Source organism: Nasonia vitripennis, chromosome 4, assembly GCF_009193385.2.
Source record: "Nasonia vitripennis strain AsymCx chromosome 4, Nvit_psr_1.1, whole genome shotgun sequence".
Lineage (NCBI taxonomy): Eukaryota > Metazoa > Arthropoda > Insecta > Hymenoptera > Pteromalidae > Nasonia > Nasonia vitripennis.
Window position 1 is genome coordinate 16776309 of NC_045760.1, and position 21134 is coordinate 16797442.

The 21134-nt window shown below is 38.7% G+C and overlaps 2 protein-coding genes across 2 annotated transcripts; one reads left to right on the top strand and one right to left on the bottom strand.

Moving 5' to 3' along the window:
- Positions 1 to 3699: 3699 nt before the first annotated feature.
- On the bottom strand, positions 3700 to 4553 carry LOC116417204. The gene is made up of 3 exons (XM_032599759.1): positions 4446 to 4553; positions 4199 to 4360; positions 3700 to 4118 (listed from the first exon to the last, which is right to left on the bottom strand). Exons 1-3 carry the CDS (start codon positions 4551 to 4553, stop codon positions 4047 to 4049), a joined length of 342 nt encoding a protein of 113 aa, XP_032455650.1. The 3' UTR covers positions 3700 to 4046.
- Positions 4554 to 4660: 107 nt separating this feature from the next.
- LOC103317167 lies at positions 4661 to 7811 on the top strand. The gene is made up of 7 exons (XM_031929167.2): positions 4661 to 5033; positions 5334 to 5556; positions 5636 to 5796; positions 6096 to 6237; positions 6313 to 6677; positions 6799 to 7012; positions 7081 to 7811. The coding sequence occupies exons 3-7, from the start codon at positions 5794 to 5796 to the stop codon at positions 7239 to 7241; spliced, it is 885 nt and encodes a 294-aa protein (XP_031785027.1). The 5' UTR covers positions 4661 to 5033; positions 5334 to 5556; positions 5636 to 5793; the 3' UTR covers positions 7242 to 7811.
- The last annotated feature ends 13323 nt before the right edge of the window (positions 7812 to 21134 follow it).

Genomic DNA, 21134 nt, shown 5'->3' on the forward strand with positions numbered 1-21134 from the left:
AGCTTCTCAAGCTCGATTCATTCACGCTTGTGACGTGCAACGTCTCTTTTCACGTTTCTTTGAACGACATCAGCTACTCCCTACTAAAAATATACATATGGTAAATCACATATCTAATCACATGTCTAATCACATGTTTTATTACGTGTTTTATTACATGTATAAACATGTATTCTATCAAATATCAAATTGCAAGTATAATCATATGGTAAATCATATGATTATTTCGAACCGATTAGATATATAATTTAACACGTGATTATGCATATAATAAAATACGTAAAAAAACACGTGATAAAACACGTACAAAGACATGTAATGAATCACGTGAATATGAAAAATTTTGCATGTGAAAATTTTACAATATTAAACGTGAAAAAACATGTGTCGAAATACGCGATTTTGCAAAATAACATGAATCCTAATATTAATAATATTTATTTTCTATTTTTTCATCATTAAAAAATATAATCATCTTAATAATTATTGCATTGAATATTAGATTGTTATAAAATCTAATTGTGATAGTATAATAATAAAATAACGATTTTTTTCTATACTTTATATTCAGATTTATTTTACAAAACTTCTTTTCTTAATTGTAAATACCTTTGTACAAAATATTTATTTATAACATACTATACATTTAAAAGCGTTGGTTATACAATAATTAATAAAAATACAAGTTTGGTGTCGCTATTATATACATTTTTTTTCCTATTTGTATAAAAATTGCAATCCTATAAATTTGACTACTTTCCACTGATAATATTTCATCATTAATACTTGTGATTTCTTTAATAGCATTAGAATTAGCAGAACATGTTGTATTAATTAATTGATAAAGAGTTATTTCACATTTTCTTTCAACGTCTACCAAAAAACTGTCAAGTTTAATGAACTGCCCATTAACGAGTTGAACATAATAATTGCATGAACGTGCATTAGTTTTTTTCGATGACATGTATAAAGTACCATTTATGATCATTCTAAAAAATTTTTTCGTTGTTATTGAAATAGAAAATTTGTCACATTCACATTGATCTATGCTATTCTCTTTGCCTAAATAAGTAATATTTGTTAATTTAAAAACTTTTTTAGTATAAGGAACGTTAATATCTTTGTAAAAATTTCTATTCTCGACGTAGTCTTTGGATATACAATTTTTTCTAACATTTGTACATATCGTTCGAGATTAATGTATCTTATTATTTGTTGTACAACACCTCTTCCACATTTAATAGCACGAAGCAAATAATAGTTGGCAGATTCAAAGCAAAATGACGAATGTGCCCATAGAGGACCCCAATTTGCTATACTATCAGCTACATGCAATAATTGATGAGTATTATAAGTCATAGCGGTTAAAGTATAAAGATTTTCGGCCTCAGATACAAATGTACATAACATATCATTCATATGATTTAATTCTGCATACGTTATTTTAGTTTGAAGGGCTATATGTAAGGATTCTGTTAATAATTGCCAATGTCGCAATCGTTTTTTACATTTTAATACAAGATTGAATAATGGTACACTATAAAATAAAACCCAATTTTCCCACTCACGTGATTTCCAATTTCCTCGGTCTGATAAGGGTCTTGCTAACCGGCCTAATTGATGTGGAACTTTTATTTTTGAAAACAAACTATTTAAAGTTTCATAGTCGTTGGTTGACATATAACTTATTATATACTCAGTGTATTGTTTAGCAACACCAGCTAAAATGCAATGCATATAATCAGGCGAAAAACTTTTAATTATGTCAAAGTTATTTAAAAGCATTAATGGCGATGCAGTTTTTATTCCAAACACAGGTTTCTCTGTTCTGAGAGCCAATTTAGCAAATTTAATTGTAGTAGCTGCATCTCTATTATCTGGTAATTGATCAGTATATGGGTATCTCATACTGCCATTATAATATTCACCGGGGTGCATACACCAGTCGCAACCGTAATGAGCATTAAATTGACAAGTTCCCTGCATAGGTGCACGTGCGACAGTATCTACACATGCAAGTATGGCATACAGTTTTATGTGTCGAGTTTCTCCTTTTATGGTAACTTGTATTCCATTTTTTGTCAGCTTATTTATCAATTCAACAAATATTTCTAAAAATATACTCATCTCTGGCTTATTTTTTCCAAACCATAACCCTACCACTATGACGCTATTAAATCTGGCTTGAACGGGTATTTCATTAATACATAAATAAATAGGCCAAATAGAAAAATTTGATGATTTAAATACGGGAGCACCATCGGTATTAATAGTTACACTTACATAGTTATATCGATCATTATCAGATAAATTTTTTAGAAATTTTCTATACATTTTCCCGTCATAAATATCTTGAATAACATCTTTCTCGTGTACTTTTTCTCTAACAATATGTTCATAATAGTCTTCATGTGATTGCAAGTACTCAGTAATTGCATTAGAGGGGTCTAACATAGCAAAAAAAACAATTGTTTGATGGATTAGACACATCAACATTCATTTCACAATTATTGCATTTAACAATCTTTTCATTATTTTTAAATGTGCCTATGTAGTTGGAGCACGTGTCGCAGATGCCATGTAAAATTATATTGTTATTATTGTAATTGCATATCTTATCAATCATGTAGCGTGTTTCTGGGAGTACATGCTTGCCACATATAGCATTAATAAATCGACATAAACCAGTTAAAGATGAAAATGAGTGATTATTAATCAATGAAAATTTAAGTGATAATAAAAGTAATTCTCCAGGGCTTTTCTCAATGTATGTGCCAATAGATTCTAAAAAACTTTTTTCATCTTTAAGTTGTTGTAAACTTTTTGAATTTTGTTTAACTCTTTGCAAAATTTCTACGGTTTCATCATCACTTAATAAGTCCTCTTGAAAAATATGTTCGGATTCTTGTCCCTACAAAAAAATAGATAAAAATTATGTTTGAGACATCTAGCTTGGCAGCATCTAACATATATGAGTCTCTGCGCTAGCTCCTGACAGCTTCAAGGTTATGTTGCTGGCAATTTAAACACTCTTACAAAATTGGTGGCCAAGAAACAATATTATGTCGACCACTTCAAATTCATTTTTAATTAATTAATAATATCTCTTTATTACAATTTAGAGTGCTAGTTGATTCTTTGTGTCATTTTGAGCAAAAAATAATTCTATAAATTTTAGTCTAGAGTCAATAGATTTTGAGAAGAATAATTTTTAAAATTTTGTATGCAACCACACATAGCGTGTTTTCTTAAAACCTATTGACTCTAGACTAAAAGTGATAAAGATATTTTTTGCTCAAAATGACACAAAGAATCAAGTGGCAAACTCTAAATTGTAATAAAGATGATATTGCAAAAAACTTTATGCATCGGCAATTAGCAGCCATTTTTAACTTTTTTAATTTAAGAGATAAATAAATAATGGAAGCAGCAACAGAGTGTTTATAGCATTTACATACAAAAGTGCCTCTATCATTTTTTTGATAGCGCACATAGTTAGTAAGAAAAATGACTCTTTCAAATAGTCATTTTTTTACAATACGTAACCTGAAAATTTGTAACTGGATATTCATGTAGATTATTCACATACATATTTACGAGGAATCCAGGTGGAATTCAAGAGGAATCCATGTCAATCTATGTAGATATCCTTGTGGATAATCCACACGGATATCCAGACAAATATTTTTATCAGGGAAACTTTAACTATGTTCATAATAAAAATTTTCATTCTTTTTATTGTATGCATGATATATCTATCAACATACAGTATTTAGCAGTGCTTTGCAAGTGATGTTATTTTAACCTGGCCACTGGGTTCAGTTAATTTCAACAGTGCACACTGGGCAGTGACTAATGAATACGCCAATTTCACTGTCTAATTTTCTACGAGAGATTCTGTCCAGTTAAAAATTAACTAGCCAGTTAGTTTAGCGTATCGACTGCACTAGTTCTAAATACGTATTCTGTAGCAGTTATAAGAACTATAATTTTAAGTAATTACTTACAACAAAAGATTGATCCACTAAATCTTCCGATGAGTATTCCTATGATAAAAAGTTTTCAGGATCAGAGTTTTTATCAAGTGTTGCTAATTGCAATGTTGGATCTTCAAAAGCCTAAAACATATTCAAAATAATATTTTAAAAATCAAAAATTGAAAACACAATAAAGCTATAATGAAATATTAGACCTGTACCTCCGATGATTCATGATTTAAAATTGATTGTAATCCATTTACCGATGAATTATCTGGTGTTATAGAAGTATTTGTTATACTAGTACAATAAGGTTCGATCGTAGATATTAACCCTTTTGTGTCATTAATTGTTACATGAGATTCATCAACTGATGTTAATACCTAAAAAGTATAATGAAAAGTTTATATTGTTATTGACAAACAACAATATGAAACAACATATAGAATAAATATTTTAAATAATAACCTCATTGTAGGCACTCTCTTCTTTGTCAAACTTTCTAATTTTACATTTCATATATTTTGATATTGGTGCACTTTCATCATCTAGAAATATTTTTTTCTTTCTATCCATATTAATTTTCAATAGATTTTTTTTTCTAAAATATGTATAAAAATACATTATGTGTGTGTATATATATATATATATATATATATATATATATATATATATATATTTACACACACGCGTGAAGCTGCCGAAGCCCCATAAACACGTTACGCCCAGTAAACATCAAGCCGTATTGAGATACAAGAAAGAGACAAAGAGTGCTCTGTTCCTCACATACATAGATATACTAGTGTTATAAGTGCCTAACATGTATATAGACTCGTATATAGACTTCGGTCCTCGGATTCTCTTTATACAACGACTGTCTCGAATTTAAATAGGCATGTGGCTTTGGGACTAAAAATACGAAAAAAACGTGTTTAAATGTGTTTTGATTTATTATGTAAAAAATTCGATAAAAAAATAGGTTAGTGAAAGTGCATTGTGAAGTGCAATGTAAAGTTCAATTTATCAGCAAGATATTTTTTTATCAACAGACTTTCAGTAAGTTTTGATAGTATAATATATGTATATATATATATATATATATATATATATATATATATTTATATATGCCTACTTGGAATAGACTCTTTTTTATTAATTATTGTTCTGAGTCTGTCTAAGGGGCATTTATATTCATTATATTTAAAATAGTCAGTCCAAAATCAGCATATATTTATAATACACATTAACAGGCAAATTACATGTTTTTAGTACGTACTGAAGATACGTACAAAAAATATGTATTTTTTTTCATCAAGGTGTGTGGATTAAAAAATAATTAATTTGTATCATCCATAGATTATGGCTGCAGAGGTTATGAGTGAGGTTACACATGCTCGTGTTAAATATTTAACAGATGATTTTATAGAGACGATACCAATTGACAACATCATAGAATTTGAAAATAATAAACCGAAGCACAGGAAGGACTTTGATCGTACTAAAGTTTATAAAGCTAAGTACCAGGATGAGAAAAATACAAAGGGAGTCATCTTAAAAATTCAAATAGCTGATTTAGCCTGTAAGTTTATTTAAATATATTTGGCCATATATTATAAGTTAAATTTCATTATACATTGTCTTTTGTTTAAATGTATCAGGTGGACTTGATGAAGCAGAGAAATTGGAGAGTATTCGACCAAAATTTGCTCGGCTTCATAAAGATGACATTCCAAGTACAAGTTATGATAACGAGACAAATGAAGAAAATTCAGATGAACTAGAATAGAGTGAAGAAGAAAGTGATGTACTACAAACAATGGTATATTTTTTGAAAAATTGTATTTTATTTGATTAATGACTTTCTTACAAAAGTTTGGATATTTTTGTTGAGTGAATTTGTCAGTAATTTAAGGAGACGAATTACCTTTAAACTCTGAAAAATATAATATGATAAATAACAATCAAAGACTAATGCTCGTTGTATTTTTGAACTTCATTGATTGAAATAATAACTACGAGCAATGCTACAATGTTGCTCGTAATGATTATTTTAATCAATAAAGATTATAACATGATAAACTCTTTTCATACAATTTATTATTGTTTATAAATTTGTAGAGAATAAAGATCAATAAGAAAAAGAAGATTTTAAACAAACGTGGATGTTCAATTATCAACCAGCTTAGTAAGCCAAGGCATTCATTATCATTTTATGATAGCAACGATGAGTCAGATGATTTAACAAGTAACAATGAAACAGGTAAACTACTTTAAATATTTATATTTTCAAATGCTAACCCCAGTAAAAACTTTAAGATATATTTTATTTATTTAGATCCTTTAGCTTTCTCAACTTTACGTAACAACCATAGCGATGCTGGAACACCAGAAGAGATCTCATCAGAAAGACAAAATCATAACGGAGAACCTGTTCTGCAAGAAAATGGTCAACGAAACCCAGAAAATGTACATAATCAATCGAACGCAGTAGAAGGTGCACTTAATCAATCAAACGGAGAAGAAAATGAACATAATCAGCCAGATGCGGATAACGAACCTATACCTGAAGAAAACTACTCATTGAACAATAAATTTCTAAGTAAATTTATCATTGAATCGATTGATTATTATAAAGCAACGGAAGGTCATGGATATGAGGAGAGAAATGCTCGCTATAAACCAGTAAATGATACAGGAGAGGTAAATTAAGTATATATGTATAATATTAAATAAAAATACGATTTCGTTTATTATTATACGCACGTAGAGTAGACAATTTTTTTACATAACAATATAACTAATTAATGTATTTTATTTTTAGCTTTACCTCGGCGAACAAAAAACTGTGAGACCAGATGTATGGAGAATGTTGCAGACAGAAAAGCCTAATGTGTTTTTGAGAGAAATAATAATGAAATTGTGGACAGCTAGAGATTTGGCAAATAGGGCTCTCGACTTAAAGAAAGTACATATAAATATACCAAATAGGTCTCCAGTAAAACGAATTCAACTAAGTTTGTTGAGGCTATTAATAAGTAATAAATAATTTGTATTAGACATTACTATTTTTGTTATTTAGTTTACTAATTTGAAATGTTTTTAGGTATATTCAATGATTTCTTGGAACGACAAAGAGGATATTCGCCTGAGGAAAAGGCTAAAATGTTGAGAGGTTCAACTTATATTTTATCTCAAAAAATCAGGGATTTACGAAGTCAAGAAAGAGGAAAAAGCGCAGCAAGAAAGCGCGTACGTTACAACTAATAATTTAGATTTTCAATAAAAAAAAATAATTCTAAGGTTTACTGTGATCTTTAACAAAAAAAAGTTAAATTAATGTAAGATTTCAAATCAAAACGAAAGTATTAGTTATTTTTACTGTTAGATACTTAAAGAGTTTTTTTTATTTTTATGAAATTTTATTTCTGTGCCAAAGAAATATTTGGTATTAACATAAAATATTTATCATGGTATGTATTTAATACCTGACTGAGTCATAGAGAAATATTAGTATTATTTTAATAATATTTAAATAATAAATAATAAATCGTTGATCGATATGAAGTAAAATTTAAATCATTAAAAAGAATTTATATTCATTTTCGCAATACAACTTTTTCAAAGTTTAAAATAAGAGTTATAAAAAGTTATAACTGTACTTTGAATAATAGCGCAAGAAGCCGCAAAAGTAGTTGTGCAACAATCATTAAACAAAAAATACTCCTTTATGTTGACTATGAAAAAAATTGTATTCCTTCTTTCTTTTCATATAATATGATCTTATGTAAGTTATATGTATAATGTAAACCTGAAATAAAAATTTTTTTACGACATTTAATTAGGGATTATTTTATTTAAAACATTTTGAATCAAATGAAATACGATTAATGTGACATAATTATATATAATAAAAATAACAATATTATTATCAAACATATATATTGTTTAATGAATGTACAAATTTTGCATGATTAGAGATATGTTTTATCACGTGTGATATTGTAAAATTTTCACATGCAAAATTTTTCATATTCACGTGATTTATTACATGTCTTTTTACGTGTTTTATCACGTGTTTTTTACGTATTTTATTATATGCATAATCACGTGTTAAATTATATATCTAATCGGTTCGAAATAATCATATGATTTACCATATGATTATACTTGCAATTTAATATTTGATAGAATACATGTTTATACATGTAATAAAACACGTAATAAAACATGTGATTAGACATGTGATTAGATATGTGATTTACCATATGTATATTTTTAGTAGGGCTCCCTCTCTCATACGTTTATATGCATCTCCCATAGTCCCCATTCAGGTCTCTACAAGCAGTATTTTTGTCAAAGCGCACCGATTTTGTATATCGCGCGCAGTACAGCAGATACAGCTAGATCCTGAGATTTTCCACTACCCTCTCCCCCGTACTTTTAAATACGTTTCCCATAGTCTCCACGCAGACGCCTGTAGGCTTATGTTTTCGGTACACTGACTCTCTACAGCGAGAGCTGCAACCGAACGTCTGGAGACGAATTTTCGAGCAAAGCGCGCCGATTCTCTACTCTTTTTCTCGTTTTCTCCGCTACCCTCTCCCCCGTACTTTTAAATACGCTCCCCATAATCCCCACACAGGCGCCTGCAGGCTTGTGTTGTCTCTACACTGACTCTCTACAGCGAGCGAGAGCTGCAACCGATACAGCGTGACCCTACACAGATGCTCTGCAGGGTGCATCTTTGCTGTGTTTTTTTCGGACGAGGTCAGCTCCTCTCTCCATCGTACTTTTAAATACGTTTCCCATAGTCCCCACTCAGACAAATTTTCGTTCGAAGCGCCTTAATTTTCTACTCTCTTTCTCGCTTTCTTCGTTACCCCCCTCCTCCGTACTTTTAAATACGTTTCCTATAGTCCCCACGCGGGCGACTAGAGATGAATTTTCGATGCACTGACTCTCATTGATAGCCCTCAATTTTCACACATGGAAATAACGAAACGCAAATCAAAAATTATCCACACTCTTGCATCATATTATTTAAGTCAGAGCGCTGATGAAATTTATTTTAGTTGTCTTTCTACAGGGATTAGTTTATTATCACATTGAAAGAAATCTTCTACACAGATTATATCAGCAACATTAAAATAAACTAATAGTGGTATGAATATTACTATTTACATTAAATTAAACAAATTATTTAAAATATCAGTATTCTGAATGTATAGAACTGAGTTGAAGCATCTAAAACACTTAAAAGCTCAAATTTCTTTGGTCGAAACTTTTCCAATCCCTTAAACAGAAACGGCTAGTTTATTTTTCAATTATTGCACGCAGATGTGTGAGAGCCAAACGCTTTGGATACACTTGCAAGTCGATAGAACCATTCGAATCATAGCTCTCGGTGAAGTAACATCATGCGTACGTGTGTGGGTGCATGTGTAGACAAATACGAAACAGTTAAAAAAAATTTGTTTATACAAGTGATTTAAACAAAATAATGTATCCTCATCATCAACATCAGCATGGAGAATAAAGTAAGTAAATTTTTATACATCTCTATTCGCTCTCTCTCTCTTGCTCTCTTTCTCGTTCGCTCTCTCTCTCTCTCTCTCTCTCTCTCTCTCTCTCTCTCTCTCTCTCTCTCTCTCTCTCTCTCTCTCTCTCTCTCTCTCTCTCTCTCTCTCTCTCTCTCTCTCTCTCTGAAAGGGTCTCACAAATAGAGAAGAGGCTAGTCCCCTTAGAAAACCGCCTCAAAGCCCTCGATGACATTCCTGCACTTAAGACTCGACTAAATACTGTCGAGTCATCTATCACCCAACTGCAGGAACAATACCATCAGCTATCGTCGAGGAGCACTGCAGAGCTTCAGAACATCAGCATCGCCCCTGCCTCAGAGGAGATCATCAACCTCCGCAGCGAGCTGGCTGAGGTTAAAAGGAGGCAGGAGCGCTCTGCCAATAATGTGGTGGTAATCTCTGGCCTGGCCTACACCAAGGAGTCGTCGTTACCGCTCCTGGCTCACGCTGTCCTGGCTGCACTGGATCCCACTGTCCTAAGACGTGATGTGGCAACCGTCAGGACAATGGGAAGACTAGACGCAAACAACATCAATACGCAAGGTGACAGCAGATCTCCACCCCTTGCTGTCACATTATCATCCAGTGCCCTGGCCCGCTCAATCATAGCGGCCAAGGCCAGGAAGCGCAAGTTACACACCACCGAACTCGATGCTGGACTACTGGAGGAAGCGAAAGCTCTATATCCAGACCACCAAGGACTCGTTAACATCAACGAGCTGCTTCCTCCAGACATCCACAAGCTGTGCATCAGGGCCAGGCTGGAGGCTAAAAAGAGGAAAGGCTGCCGGTCGTACGTGAGAGACGGGAGAATCTATATCCGTTCTGGCGAAGACAATGAACGGGCCACCATCATATCATCTGAAGAAAATCTACAGGCTTTTTTAGCCCGAACATCGACTACAGCCAACACGGACAACACACAAACACACTAAAACAGCTACACATCATCCCACCAAAACCTCCATCTAACACATCCACATCTAAATCACTCGCATCTATTTCCAAAGCGTCTCTGTCTGAAGGCCTACGAGTCTGTCATTTTAATGCGAACTCTCTCACGGGTCACATTGAGATGATCAGATTCTTCTTGTCCACTCGTGCCCCCTTTCACGTAATGGCTGTGACTGAAACCTGGTTAAGTGACAAGATATCATCCATCCCTTCACTGGATGACTACACTCTTTACAGACGGGACAGAAACAGGAATGGTGGAGGTGTGGCCCTCTACATCCATCATTCATTAACAGCTTCTATTATCTCGTCATCTGATGGTGAATGGTCGGGCAAACCAGGTAAACCGGAGTACCTGTTCTGTGAAGTCACGGCTAAGGGAATATCACCCATCTTCGTGGGGGTTGTGTATCGCCCTCCTCATTCTCCCTTTATCCAGGGATCTAATTTTATTGACCAACTAACACTTCATATGCACAACTACTCCACGAAGGTCATCATGGGTGATTTCAACGCTGACCAACTTTCCTCGTCTGAAGACGCCAATTTCATCAAGGCGTTTATCGACGAGAACTCCCTTATGTCTGTGCCATTTGGTGCAACTCACCACAGACCGGACTCCGACACCTGGCTAGACCTCTGTTTAATTGATGAGCAGGATAGACTGCTCTCATATTGGAAGACTGACACCCCTTTCATAAACGGACATGACCTGATCACGGCCACACTCGACGTACAGATTCCACGCTACGTACCTACAACATACACCTACAGAAACTATAAAGGAATCTGTGCTGAGAAGCTAAGGGACTTCCTTAGCGCATGTGACTGGTCATCCTTCGCCACGCCATCACTAGACGAATGCATCACTATTCTCAACACTAACATCTCAAACGCCATCAACATTCTCGCCCCATTAAAAACTGTGACTCCCGGACGCAAACGTCACCCGTGGTTCACCGCGGCTCTTCGTGACCTTTTAACTGAAAGGAATAGGCTCTACAGGCGTTTTCGCAGAAGTCGTCTACTTTGGGACCTATATTTTTATAGAGTTGCCAGAGATGACGCCCACAAACGGATTGAGGAAGCTAGGCTGGATTATTATTATTCACGCCTATCAACCCTGACCGACGTTGCAGAGATATGGAGGGAACTACAAAAACTCGGTATTTCTACCTCTAAATCTTCTCCACCTTCTCGGTTCTCTCCAGATGCTCTCAACCATCACTTTAGTTCCATCTCAAATGATCCTCAAGCTCCATCAGTTGAGGAATATCTGCGAACCCTCGAGAGTCTAGACCTCCCTAAACACTTCATCTTTAGGGAAATCACTGAGTCGGACGTGTCTGCTGCAGTATCGCACTTTAATACCCAGGCCAGGGGGAGTGACGGCATCCCACAGGTTGTAATTACTAAAGCATTGCCAATACTCGCTCCTCTACTCTGTCAAATTTTTAACCTGTCATTGAGCGAGGCTTGCTTTCCCTCGGCCTGGAAATCATCGCTCGTAAGAGCATTAAATAAGATCAACTCTCCAACTGCTGTAACAGACTATCGTCCGATCTCTCTACTTTGTTTTCTATCCAAGGCGCTGGAGTGGCTGGTGCACAACCAGATATCTGAATACCTAGAGTCAAGACTCTACCTCGACAACTTCCAAACTGGTTTTCGCACTGGCCACAGCACGCAGTCCGGCTTAATTAAGCTGACTGACGATGTCAGGCTTGGGATGGACAGAAAGAAGGTCACCCTTCTACTTCTTTTTGAACTTTAGCAAGGCGTTTGATACGGTGTGTCACGTCAGGCTACTCAGAAAGCTACCCTCTTTCGGCTTTTCTAAGCAGGTTATCCGCTGGCTTGCATCATATCTATCGGGAAGAGAGCAAGCAGTCATTGGTGACAACAATGAAATCTCTGCATTTCTACCACTTAACACCGGTGTTCCACAGGGGTCTGTCTTAGGACCCCTGCTGTTCTCGTTGTACATCAATGACATTGGCTATTGCCTTGATGCAGATATGTCCCATCTCATCTATGCGGATGATCTGCAGATCTACAGCCAATGCCACCTCGAGGAGCTCGACTCCTGCTCTGTCAGGATGAGTGCTAACGCCGAGAGGATTAGTAGCTGGGCTGCTTTGAACAGGCTTAAACTGAATGTTACCAAAACCAAGGCTATTGTCCTGGGTTCCCCCTATTATATAAATGCTTTACCTAATACCGCTAACACCTATATAAATATAGGGGGAGCCCAGGTCAATTTTGAATCATCTGTGCGTAATCTGGGGCTGGTGCTAGACTCCAAGCTCACATGGAAAGAGCACGTTACGCAAATTTGTAAATGTGCTCACTCTTTAATGTATCGCCTCTATTTCTTTCGGAAGAGCACCAGCCTCAGGCTGCGCAAACATCTGGTGCAGGCACTCCTTTTCCCTCTCATTGACTACTGCTCACTTGTTTACTGTGACTTATCACAAGAACTTGACCTAAAACTACAGAGACTTGTCAATACGGGGATCCGCTACATCTATGGTGTAAGGAGGGACGAGCACATCTCCCCTTACAGGCGTGAGCTGCAATGGCTCACCACCGCCGGACGTAGGAAATATTTTATGGCCTGTTTTCTAAGGAAAATTTTCAACACCTCTACACCATCTTATCTAGTTGCCTATTTTGATTTCCACGTCGCGCTCAGGCCTGTGAGGGGTGAGGTGACTCCACTGGACATTCCGCCCTTCAAAACGGAGACACTAAGGAACTCATTTTTCATCAGCGCCTCTTACCTCTGGAATAGCCTGCCATCTCAAATACGTAACACACAATCCATATCTAACTTTAAAATACTAGCGAAAAATTACTTTTTCAATATGGAAAACACTTAAACATCACACAAACATCCACACTTCCACTTTCATCTCATCTCACCTCATATCATTTCATTTCACACTCGTCACTCGTGCTATCACCAAACTCACACACGCCTACACCAAACTCACACACTGAATACCTTATACTTTTTATTTTACTTCTTTATATTGATATATGTACAACATAATGTACAATAATAAAAATTAATTAATCTAATCTAATCTCTCTCTCTCTCCCTCTCTCTCCCTCTCTCTCTCTCTCTCTCACGGTGGAGGTGTGGCCCTCTACATTCATCACTCATTGACAGCTAGTATTATTTCGTCATCTGACGGTGAATGGTCGGGCAAACCAGGTAAGCCGGAGTATATTTTCTGTGAAATCACAGCTAAGGGAATATCGCCCATCTTCGTGGGGGTTGTGTATCGCCCTCCTCATTCTCCCTTTACCCAGGGATCTAATTTCATTGAACAACTAACAACACATATGCACAATTACTCCACGAAGGTCATCATGGGAAACTTTAATGCAGACCAGCTTTCCTCGTCTGAAGACGCCAACTTCATCAAGGCTTTCATCGACGAAAACTCCCTTACTACTGTGCCATATGGTGCAACCCATCACAGACAGGACTCTGGCACCTGACTCGACCTATGCTTAATCGATGAGCAGGATCGCCTGCTCTCATATTGGAAGACAGACACTCCTTTTATTAACGGACATGACCTTATCACAGCCACACTCGACGTACAGATTCCACGCCACGTACCTGCTACATACACCTACAGAAACTACAAAGGAATTTGTGCTGAGAAGCTAAGGGACTTCCTTAGCGCATGTGACTGGTCATCTTTCACCACGCCATCACTTGACGAATGCATTACCAATTCTTAACGACAACATCACGAAAGCCATAAATCATCTCGCCCCATTAAAGACCTGGACGTAAGCGTCACCCGTGATTCACCGCGGCTCTTCGTGACCTTTTAACTGAAAGGAATAGACTCTACAGGCGCTTTCGCAGAAGTCGACTACCTTGGGATCTATACTTTTATAGAATCGCAAGGGACGATGCTCATAGACAGGTCGAGGAGGCCAGGCTGAATTACTATTATTTTAAATCATCTCCACCTGCTCGGTTCTCGCCAGATGCTCTCAACAAACACTTTAGTTCCATCTAAAACGATCCTCAAGCTCCATCTGTTGAGGAGTATCTGCGAACCCTTGAGAGTCTAGACCCCCCCTGAACATTTCATCTTCAGGGCTATCACAGAGTCGGACGTGTTGGCTGCAGTATCACACTTCAATACACAGGCCAGGGGAAGCGATGGCATCCCACAGGTCGTAATCTTCAAAGCATTGCCAATACTCGCTCCTTTACTTTGTCAAATTTTCAACCTGTCTTTGAGCGAGGCACGCTTTCCTTCCGCCTGGAAGTCATCGCTCGTAAGAGCATTAAACAAGATCAACTCTCCAACAGCTGTAACAGACTACCGTCCGATCTCTCTACTTTGTTTCCTATCCAAGGCGCTGTAGTGGCTGGTGCACAATCAAATCTCTGAATACCTTGAAACAAGACTTTATCTTGACAACTTCCAAACTGGTTTTCGCACTGGCCACAGCACGCAGTCCGGCTTAATTAAGCTGACTGATGATGTCAGGCTTGGGATAGACAGGAAGAAGGTCACTCTTCTACTTCTATTTGATTTTAGCAAGGCGTTTGATACGGTGTGTCACGTCAGGCTACTCGGAAAGCTATCCTCCTTCGGCTTCTCCAAGCAGGTTATCCGCTGGCTTGCATCTTACCTCTCGGGAAGAGAACAGGCCGTCATTGGTGACAACAATGAGATCTCTACCTTTCTACCACTAAACACCGGTGTCCCACAGGGGTCAGTTTTAGGCCCTTGTTGTTCTCGTTGTACATCAATGATATTGGTTTTTGCCTAGATTCAGATGTGTCCCATCTAATCTACGCGGATGACCTGCAGATCTACAGCCAATGCTACCTCGAGGAGCTTGACTCCTGTTCTGTCAGGATGAGCGCTAACGCCGAGAGGATAATGGGCTGGGCTGCGCTGAATAGACTTAAACTAAATGTAACTAAAACTAAGGCTATCGTCCTGGGTTCCCCCTACTATATAAACGCTCTACCTTCTACTGCTAACACCTATATAAATATAGGGGGAGCCCAGGTTAACTTTGAATCATCGGTGCGCAACCTGGGGCTGGTGCTTGACTCCAAACTTACGTGGAAAGAGCACGTTACACAAATTTGTAAACGTGCTCACTCTTTAATGTACCGTCTCTATTTTTTTCGGAAAAGCACTAGCCTTAGATTGCGCCAACATTTAGTGCAAGCACTCCTGTTTCCCCTCATTAACTATTGCTCACTTGCTTACTGCGACCTGACTCAGGAACTTGACTCAAAACTGCAGAGGCTTGTCAATACGGGGATCCGTTATATCTACGGTGTGAGGAGGGACGAGCACATCTCCCCTCACAGGCGTGAGCTGCAATGGCTTAACACCGCCGGACGTAGGAAATACTTCATGGCCTGTTTTCTAAGAAAAATGTTCAACACCTCAATACCTACTTATCTATTAGCCTATTTTGATTTCCACGTCGTGCTCAGGCCTGTGAGGGGTGAGGTGACTCCACTGGACATCCCGTCCTTCAAGACGGAGACGCTGAAGAATTCATTTTTCATCAGCGCCCCCTACCTCTGGAATAGCCTTCCATCTCATCTTCGCAACACACTATCCATATCACACTTTAAACAAGCAGCTAAAAATTACTTCTTCAATTTGGAAAACACATAAACATCACACAAACATACACACATTCTCATTCATCTCATTTCACTTCATTCCATTTCACACTCTTCACACGCACTGGCACCCTTACACAACATTTTTATCCTTTTTATAATACACTATAATTGTATATGTACAACACAATGTACAACAATAAAAAACAATTAAATCTAAAATCTAAATTACACTAACGACACATGGATCACAATGTACGAGAGCGCTACTTCTCGTGTCGATGCTCGTGCGAGACTGACTGCTTGGACAGTTCTTGTCGAGCAGAACAACTCTGGTCGCAGCAGAAGCTGATGCTCACTTCGTATACCTGCTTGCGAAGGGACAGACGGATCTTGGGTTCTCCCCGCTATGGACGCTGCTGGGATTTTCTACAGACAGACGCTTATAATTTTTTATAACATTTAGAAAAACTTAAAACTAGACAGAAACTCGACACAACGGAAGGTTGCAACGTCGAATGCTTATTAGTCGCGACAATGGATCTCGGTCAAGGGGCACGAGATGACTGGCTCATGTCGATCATTCTCTCGCTCGATCGCGCGCTTATCGCTAAATCGCAACGCTGAACGTGCGCTCGCCGGCGAGCGCCGAAGGAGCCCGAGGATGACCGAGCGCGTGAACTCGCACTATACTAATTATGGCATTTACTTTTAAATGTACGCGTGTGCGTACCCAAGGCGCCTCCCACGGCTTTGTCAGCGTGGCCTGCAGCCACGGGTCGACCCGTCGGTCTCCCGTGCAGAGGTGACCTTCAGTAACGCGGAGCAAGCTCCTGGTGAGGTCGGTGACAGTCTGAGGGTGGTCAGACCACCCCCAACTGGATAGCCTGACAGCCATGGATCGCACTGCCGATCCATGCAATGCCGACTCAGCCGCGGAGGAACGCTCGCTACTTTAATTCACCGCTCTCGGTATCTTCGATCTACTTCGCGCGATTCTATCCGGAACAATTCTCCCCCGCGTACAAAATTCGGTTAATGTTGTACCACTCATACTCGTATTGATTCGTGCTCATTCGCACTGTGCTGTCTGCACTTATGAGCGCTTACCCGGACTCACAAATGCATAATCCCTAGCATCCGCTCTATGCCTCCGAGAAAACCGGGTAAAACTCGAAGAGGGGAAATGGCATCGGACATCGCACCCATAATACACATATAACATACAACACATATCATACACACATTCACAACGCATTTTCTTCTTTGGTGTCCTGATGTCCTGAAACAGAAACTTTCTGGGCTTTTACCTTGGTTATTCAGATAAGGCAAAGGTCCAAGAAAGCCAAAAAATTTTGTTTGACCTCTTACCTTTTCAAAGATCAACCTAATCTTGAGTTTCGCTAACGCTTAATAACTTAATTAATTTATGCACCGGCCTGACATATTCGCCGCTATTTGTCCTAACCTTCGCGACGCGAATCACGTCGTCTGCGCCCTTATGCACTTCTTCGACAATGCCCCTTTTCCAATTATTACGCGATGCTTATAAATCAATGATAATGACGATATCTCCAACAGGTAACGGAGTTTCCTGTTCTAACCACTTTTTCCGAGGCAAAAGAGAAGGTAAATACTCGCGAAGCCACCGTTTCCAAAACGCATCGGCGAACTGCTGTGCTATACGCCACTGTTTTCTTAAACATACAGCCTCCGCGTCGTATTTCCCTAGCTCTATCGCGCCGGACGAACACCCGATAAGGAAGTGATTTGTGAGAGCTTCATTATCGCGCGGATCTACTGACACATGCGTCAGCGGGCGTGAATTTACCGAATGTTCGATCTCTGTTAACAATGTATGTAAAACCTCCAGGCTCGGTGCTTGTTCTTTTAAGATCGCATACAACGCAGTTTTTACAGATCTAATAAGTCGCTCCCACGCTCCCCTCATGTGTGGAGCATCGAGTGGGTTATACAGCCACTTCATTCCATTTCGCAACGCAAATCCTCTCTGTTCACTCACATTCATTCTGTTCACTTCATCTTTCAACTCCCGACATGCACCGCGAAAATTAGTACCGTTATCGCTATACATCACCGACGGACAGCCTCTTCGGGCTGACAATCGTTGTATAGCCATGATAACAGCACTTGAAGTTAACGAGTCCGCGAGCTCCAAATGTATCGCTCGTGTCGTTAGACATGTGAAAAGTACGCCCCAACGCTTTTCTCTACGCCGGCCAATCTTTACGAACATCGGCCCAAAGTAGTCGACGCCGCAGTGATTGAACGCTCTTATTTTATACGCGAGACGTCCAGCTGGCAATGACGCAATCATCGGGTTTTGTGGCTTGCCCCGCTGCTCCTTACATTCTACGCATTTGCTTATGATAGAACGCAACGCTTTTCGAAGTCCAACAATGTGAAATTTTTGTCGCAATTCGTTTACGACAGTGTCGCTGCTACCGTGATAATATCAACAGTGATAATCTTTAACGTGTAATCTAGTAGCTGGATGTTCGCCTGCGAGAATAATCGGTTGATTGTTAAAACATTCCCCATCCATTCTAGTTACGCGACCTTCTGCCCTCAAAATCCCTCGAGCATCCAAAAAAGGTCTGAAATTCATGATTCTACTACTTTTCTTTATCGATTTTCCCTTTGACAATGTCAAAATTTCGTCCGAAAAGCAATCCGCTTGTATCGTCCGAAACCAAAAATTCTCTAAATTTTCACGTTCAAAGTTACTGTCTACAGATCGCGATTTTGCCAATTATCACAAACCGTACGAATACGTCGCGCTACTGCTAAAAGGCCCTGCCAACCAAATATTTTCGCAGTTATCGGAACATCCAGTATCGCTGGCGTACCTACATACACCATCGCATTTCGCGTACGTGGTAAGCTCGCTTATCTCTCCCAACCTGTGCGCCACAAATGTTTGTCGTGCGATTGGCTCTGATTTAATCCAACGAATTACAGTGACCGAATCAGACCATAGAAAACGCTTCTCGATTTTAATTCCTAACTCTTTTTAGACAGTCGCGATTAATCTCGCGGCTAATAACGCGGCCTCCAACTCGAGTCGAGGAATCGATAACGGCTTGACCGGTGCCACGCGCGACTTCGCCATGACTAACGCTACATGTGCCTGCCCGTCTGGTAAGCTGAAACGCACATAAACAGCTGCCGCAAACGCTTTTGAACTCGCATCACTAAACGCATGTAACTGCGCGCCTAAATAATTCGTATTTTTCGGCGTTAGGTATCGCGGTACGCGACACGATTCTACTTCTCGCAACGCTTTCACCCATGCATCCAACCTACATGCTCTTCGTCACGGATTTGTTGACATTAGCGCTCATAACTGTTTTTTCATCATCCGAGAAAACTATAATTGCTATTATTCCAACACATGAACAAATATCTTTGAAGCGTTGATATGTCATATCTGTATTAACATGATCGTTATAAACATGTTTTAAGTTCATATCATCTTGTCGAAAAATTACCAACCAGTTAACGTTGTCACGCACTGAATGTTTCAGTACTTGCGCATATGACTGACACAAGTAAAAGCAATCCACGCTTTTATGCCTGCCCATGCAGTAAAAGGCTTTGACATTATCCTGCTTCTCACAGGCAATATCATCAAAGATAAAAATTGAGTTGGGTTGAGCTTCATCAGGTGATACGACGAGATCGTGTTCACCGAACGATAAGTATTTAATACCTTCTAGAGGCTCAACAAGTTGTTCCAAAAATTTATATTTAGGCAGATTCAAAGATTTCGAGTATACGTAAATATTTTCAAATCTCAAACCATTAGGATGAATGATTAGAGATAAGAGTGCGTTCGTTTTACCACAATTAAACGGACCACAAAATACTGCTCTTATACTGTTAGTGTTGGATTGAGAGCGTCCATTTTCAATGAAAAAAATGCACGAAGTATGTATACCTACGTTAAGCTTATTGCTAGGCGTGCTAGCACGTACTGTGCGAAGAAGCGCGTACCTTTTTTCCATCTTTTATGATAGGGACAAGATTCTGGTAAAGAGGACGCGGTCCCTTTTTATAAGGGACGCTGCATGCGGGAAATTCCCGTCCAAAATCTGAGCTTTATTGCGAGACCACTCGGGGCCTAGCGGGGGAAAACCCAGGTTGTGGCTTAAGTCCTTATAACCTCACGTACATCAGGCCTCAGGTCAGCAGACCGAGCTTTCTTGTAAGCCAGAGTGCGAGAGCTCTGGCAGTCTCAGCATCGTCTCGATCGAGTGAACATCGAGCGACAGCAACAGTGTAATTTTCTAAACTCTTATTTTTTCAAATATAACTACTTATTTTAGAACTACTTTCAGTGTTCGCTTTTTTTCTATGTTCAACCCTCGTTCCTACTGAACAAAACATTTGGCGACCGTGACAGGACGCGGTTTGATTTTAAAGCGATTTTTAGTAGTTTGTGTTGTATTTTAAAACATTGATAGAGCAAAGAAGAGAAGGACGGTTGAGCGCACAGGGTTCACGAAGGCGCTCAACTCGTTCAATGAGACTCACGCATCTCTCGGAGTAAGTGACACGGCCACCATCGTCACATTTAAGGTGCTAGAAGAAAGGATGGAAGCTCTGACTAAGTGCTCGGACGCAGTTATGGAATTATTGTTCGAGGACGACACAATTGACGACGACGCCATCAACAAAGAATACGAGGAGGCACGTGCGTATCGAGAGAAGTTTATCACGGCGAAGGTCACCTATGATAATGCGGTGGCAGCAAACTCGACGAGATCAAGGGCCAGCTCCGTCGGTGGACAAGCTGGCAATAATGTGACAGTGTTTCTAGGGAGAAAAACTCGCAAATACCCGACCATTGAGTTGGTCAAATATAATGGCAACGTACGAGAGTGGCTACCGTTTTGGAGCCAGTTTAAGAAGATCCACGAGGACGCCGAAATCGAACCAGAGGACAAGTTCTAGTATCTTCTGCAGTCG

Bases quoted from the DNA above. Each gene is read 5' to 3' on its own strand.
- LOC116417204 (XM_032599759.1), bottom strand. From the start codon at position 4,553: ATGGATAGAAAGAAAAAAATATTTCTAGATGATGAAAGTGCACCAATA. The intron at 4,361-4,445 runs GTTATTATTTAA...TATACTTTTTAG, and splicing joins AAGAGAGTGCCTACAATGAG to GTATTAACATCAGTTGATGA. The intron at 4,119-4,198 runs GTACAGGTCTAA...AATATGTTTTAG, and splicing joins TAAATCATGAATCATCGGAG to GCTTTTGAAGATCCAACATT.
- LOC103317167 (XM_031929167.2), top strand. The intron at 6,238-6,312 runs GTAAACTACTTT...TTATTTATTTAG, and splicing joins AACAAGTAACAATGAAACAG to ATCCTTTAGCTTTCTCAACT. The intron at 6,678-6,798 runs GTAAATTAAGTA...TTTTATTTTTAG, and splicing joins CAGTAAATGATACAGGAGAG to CTTTACCTCGGCGAACAAAA.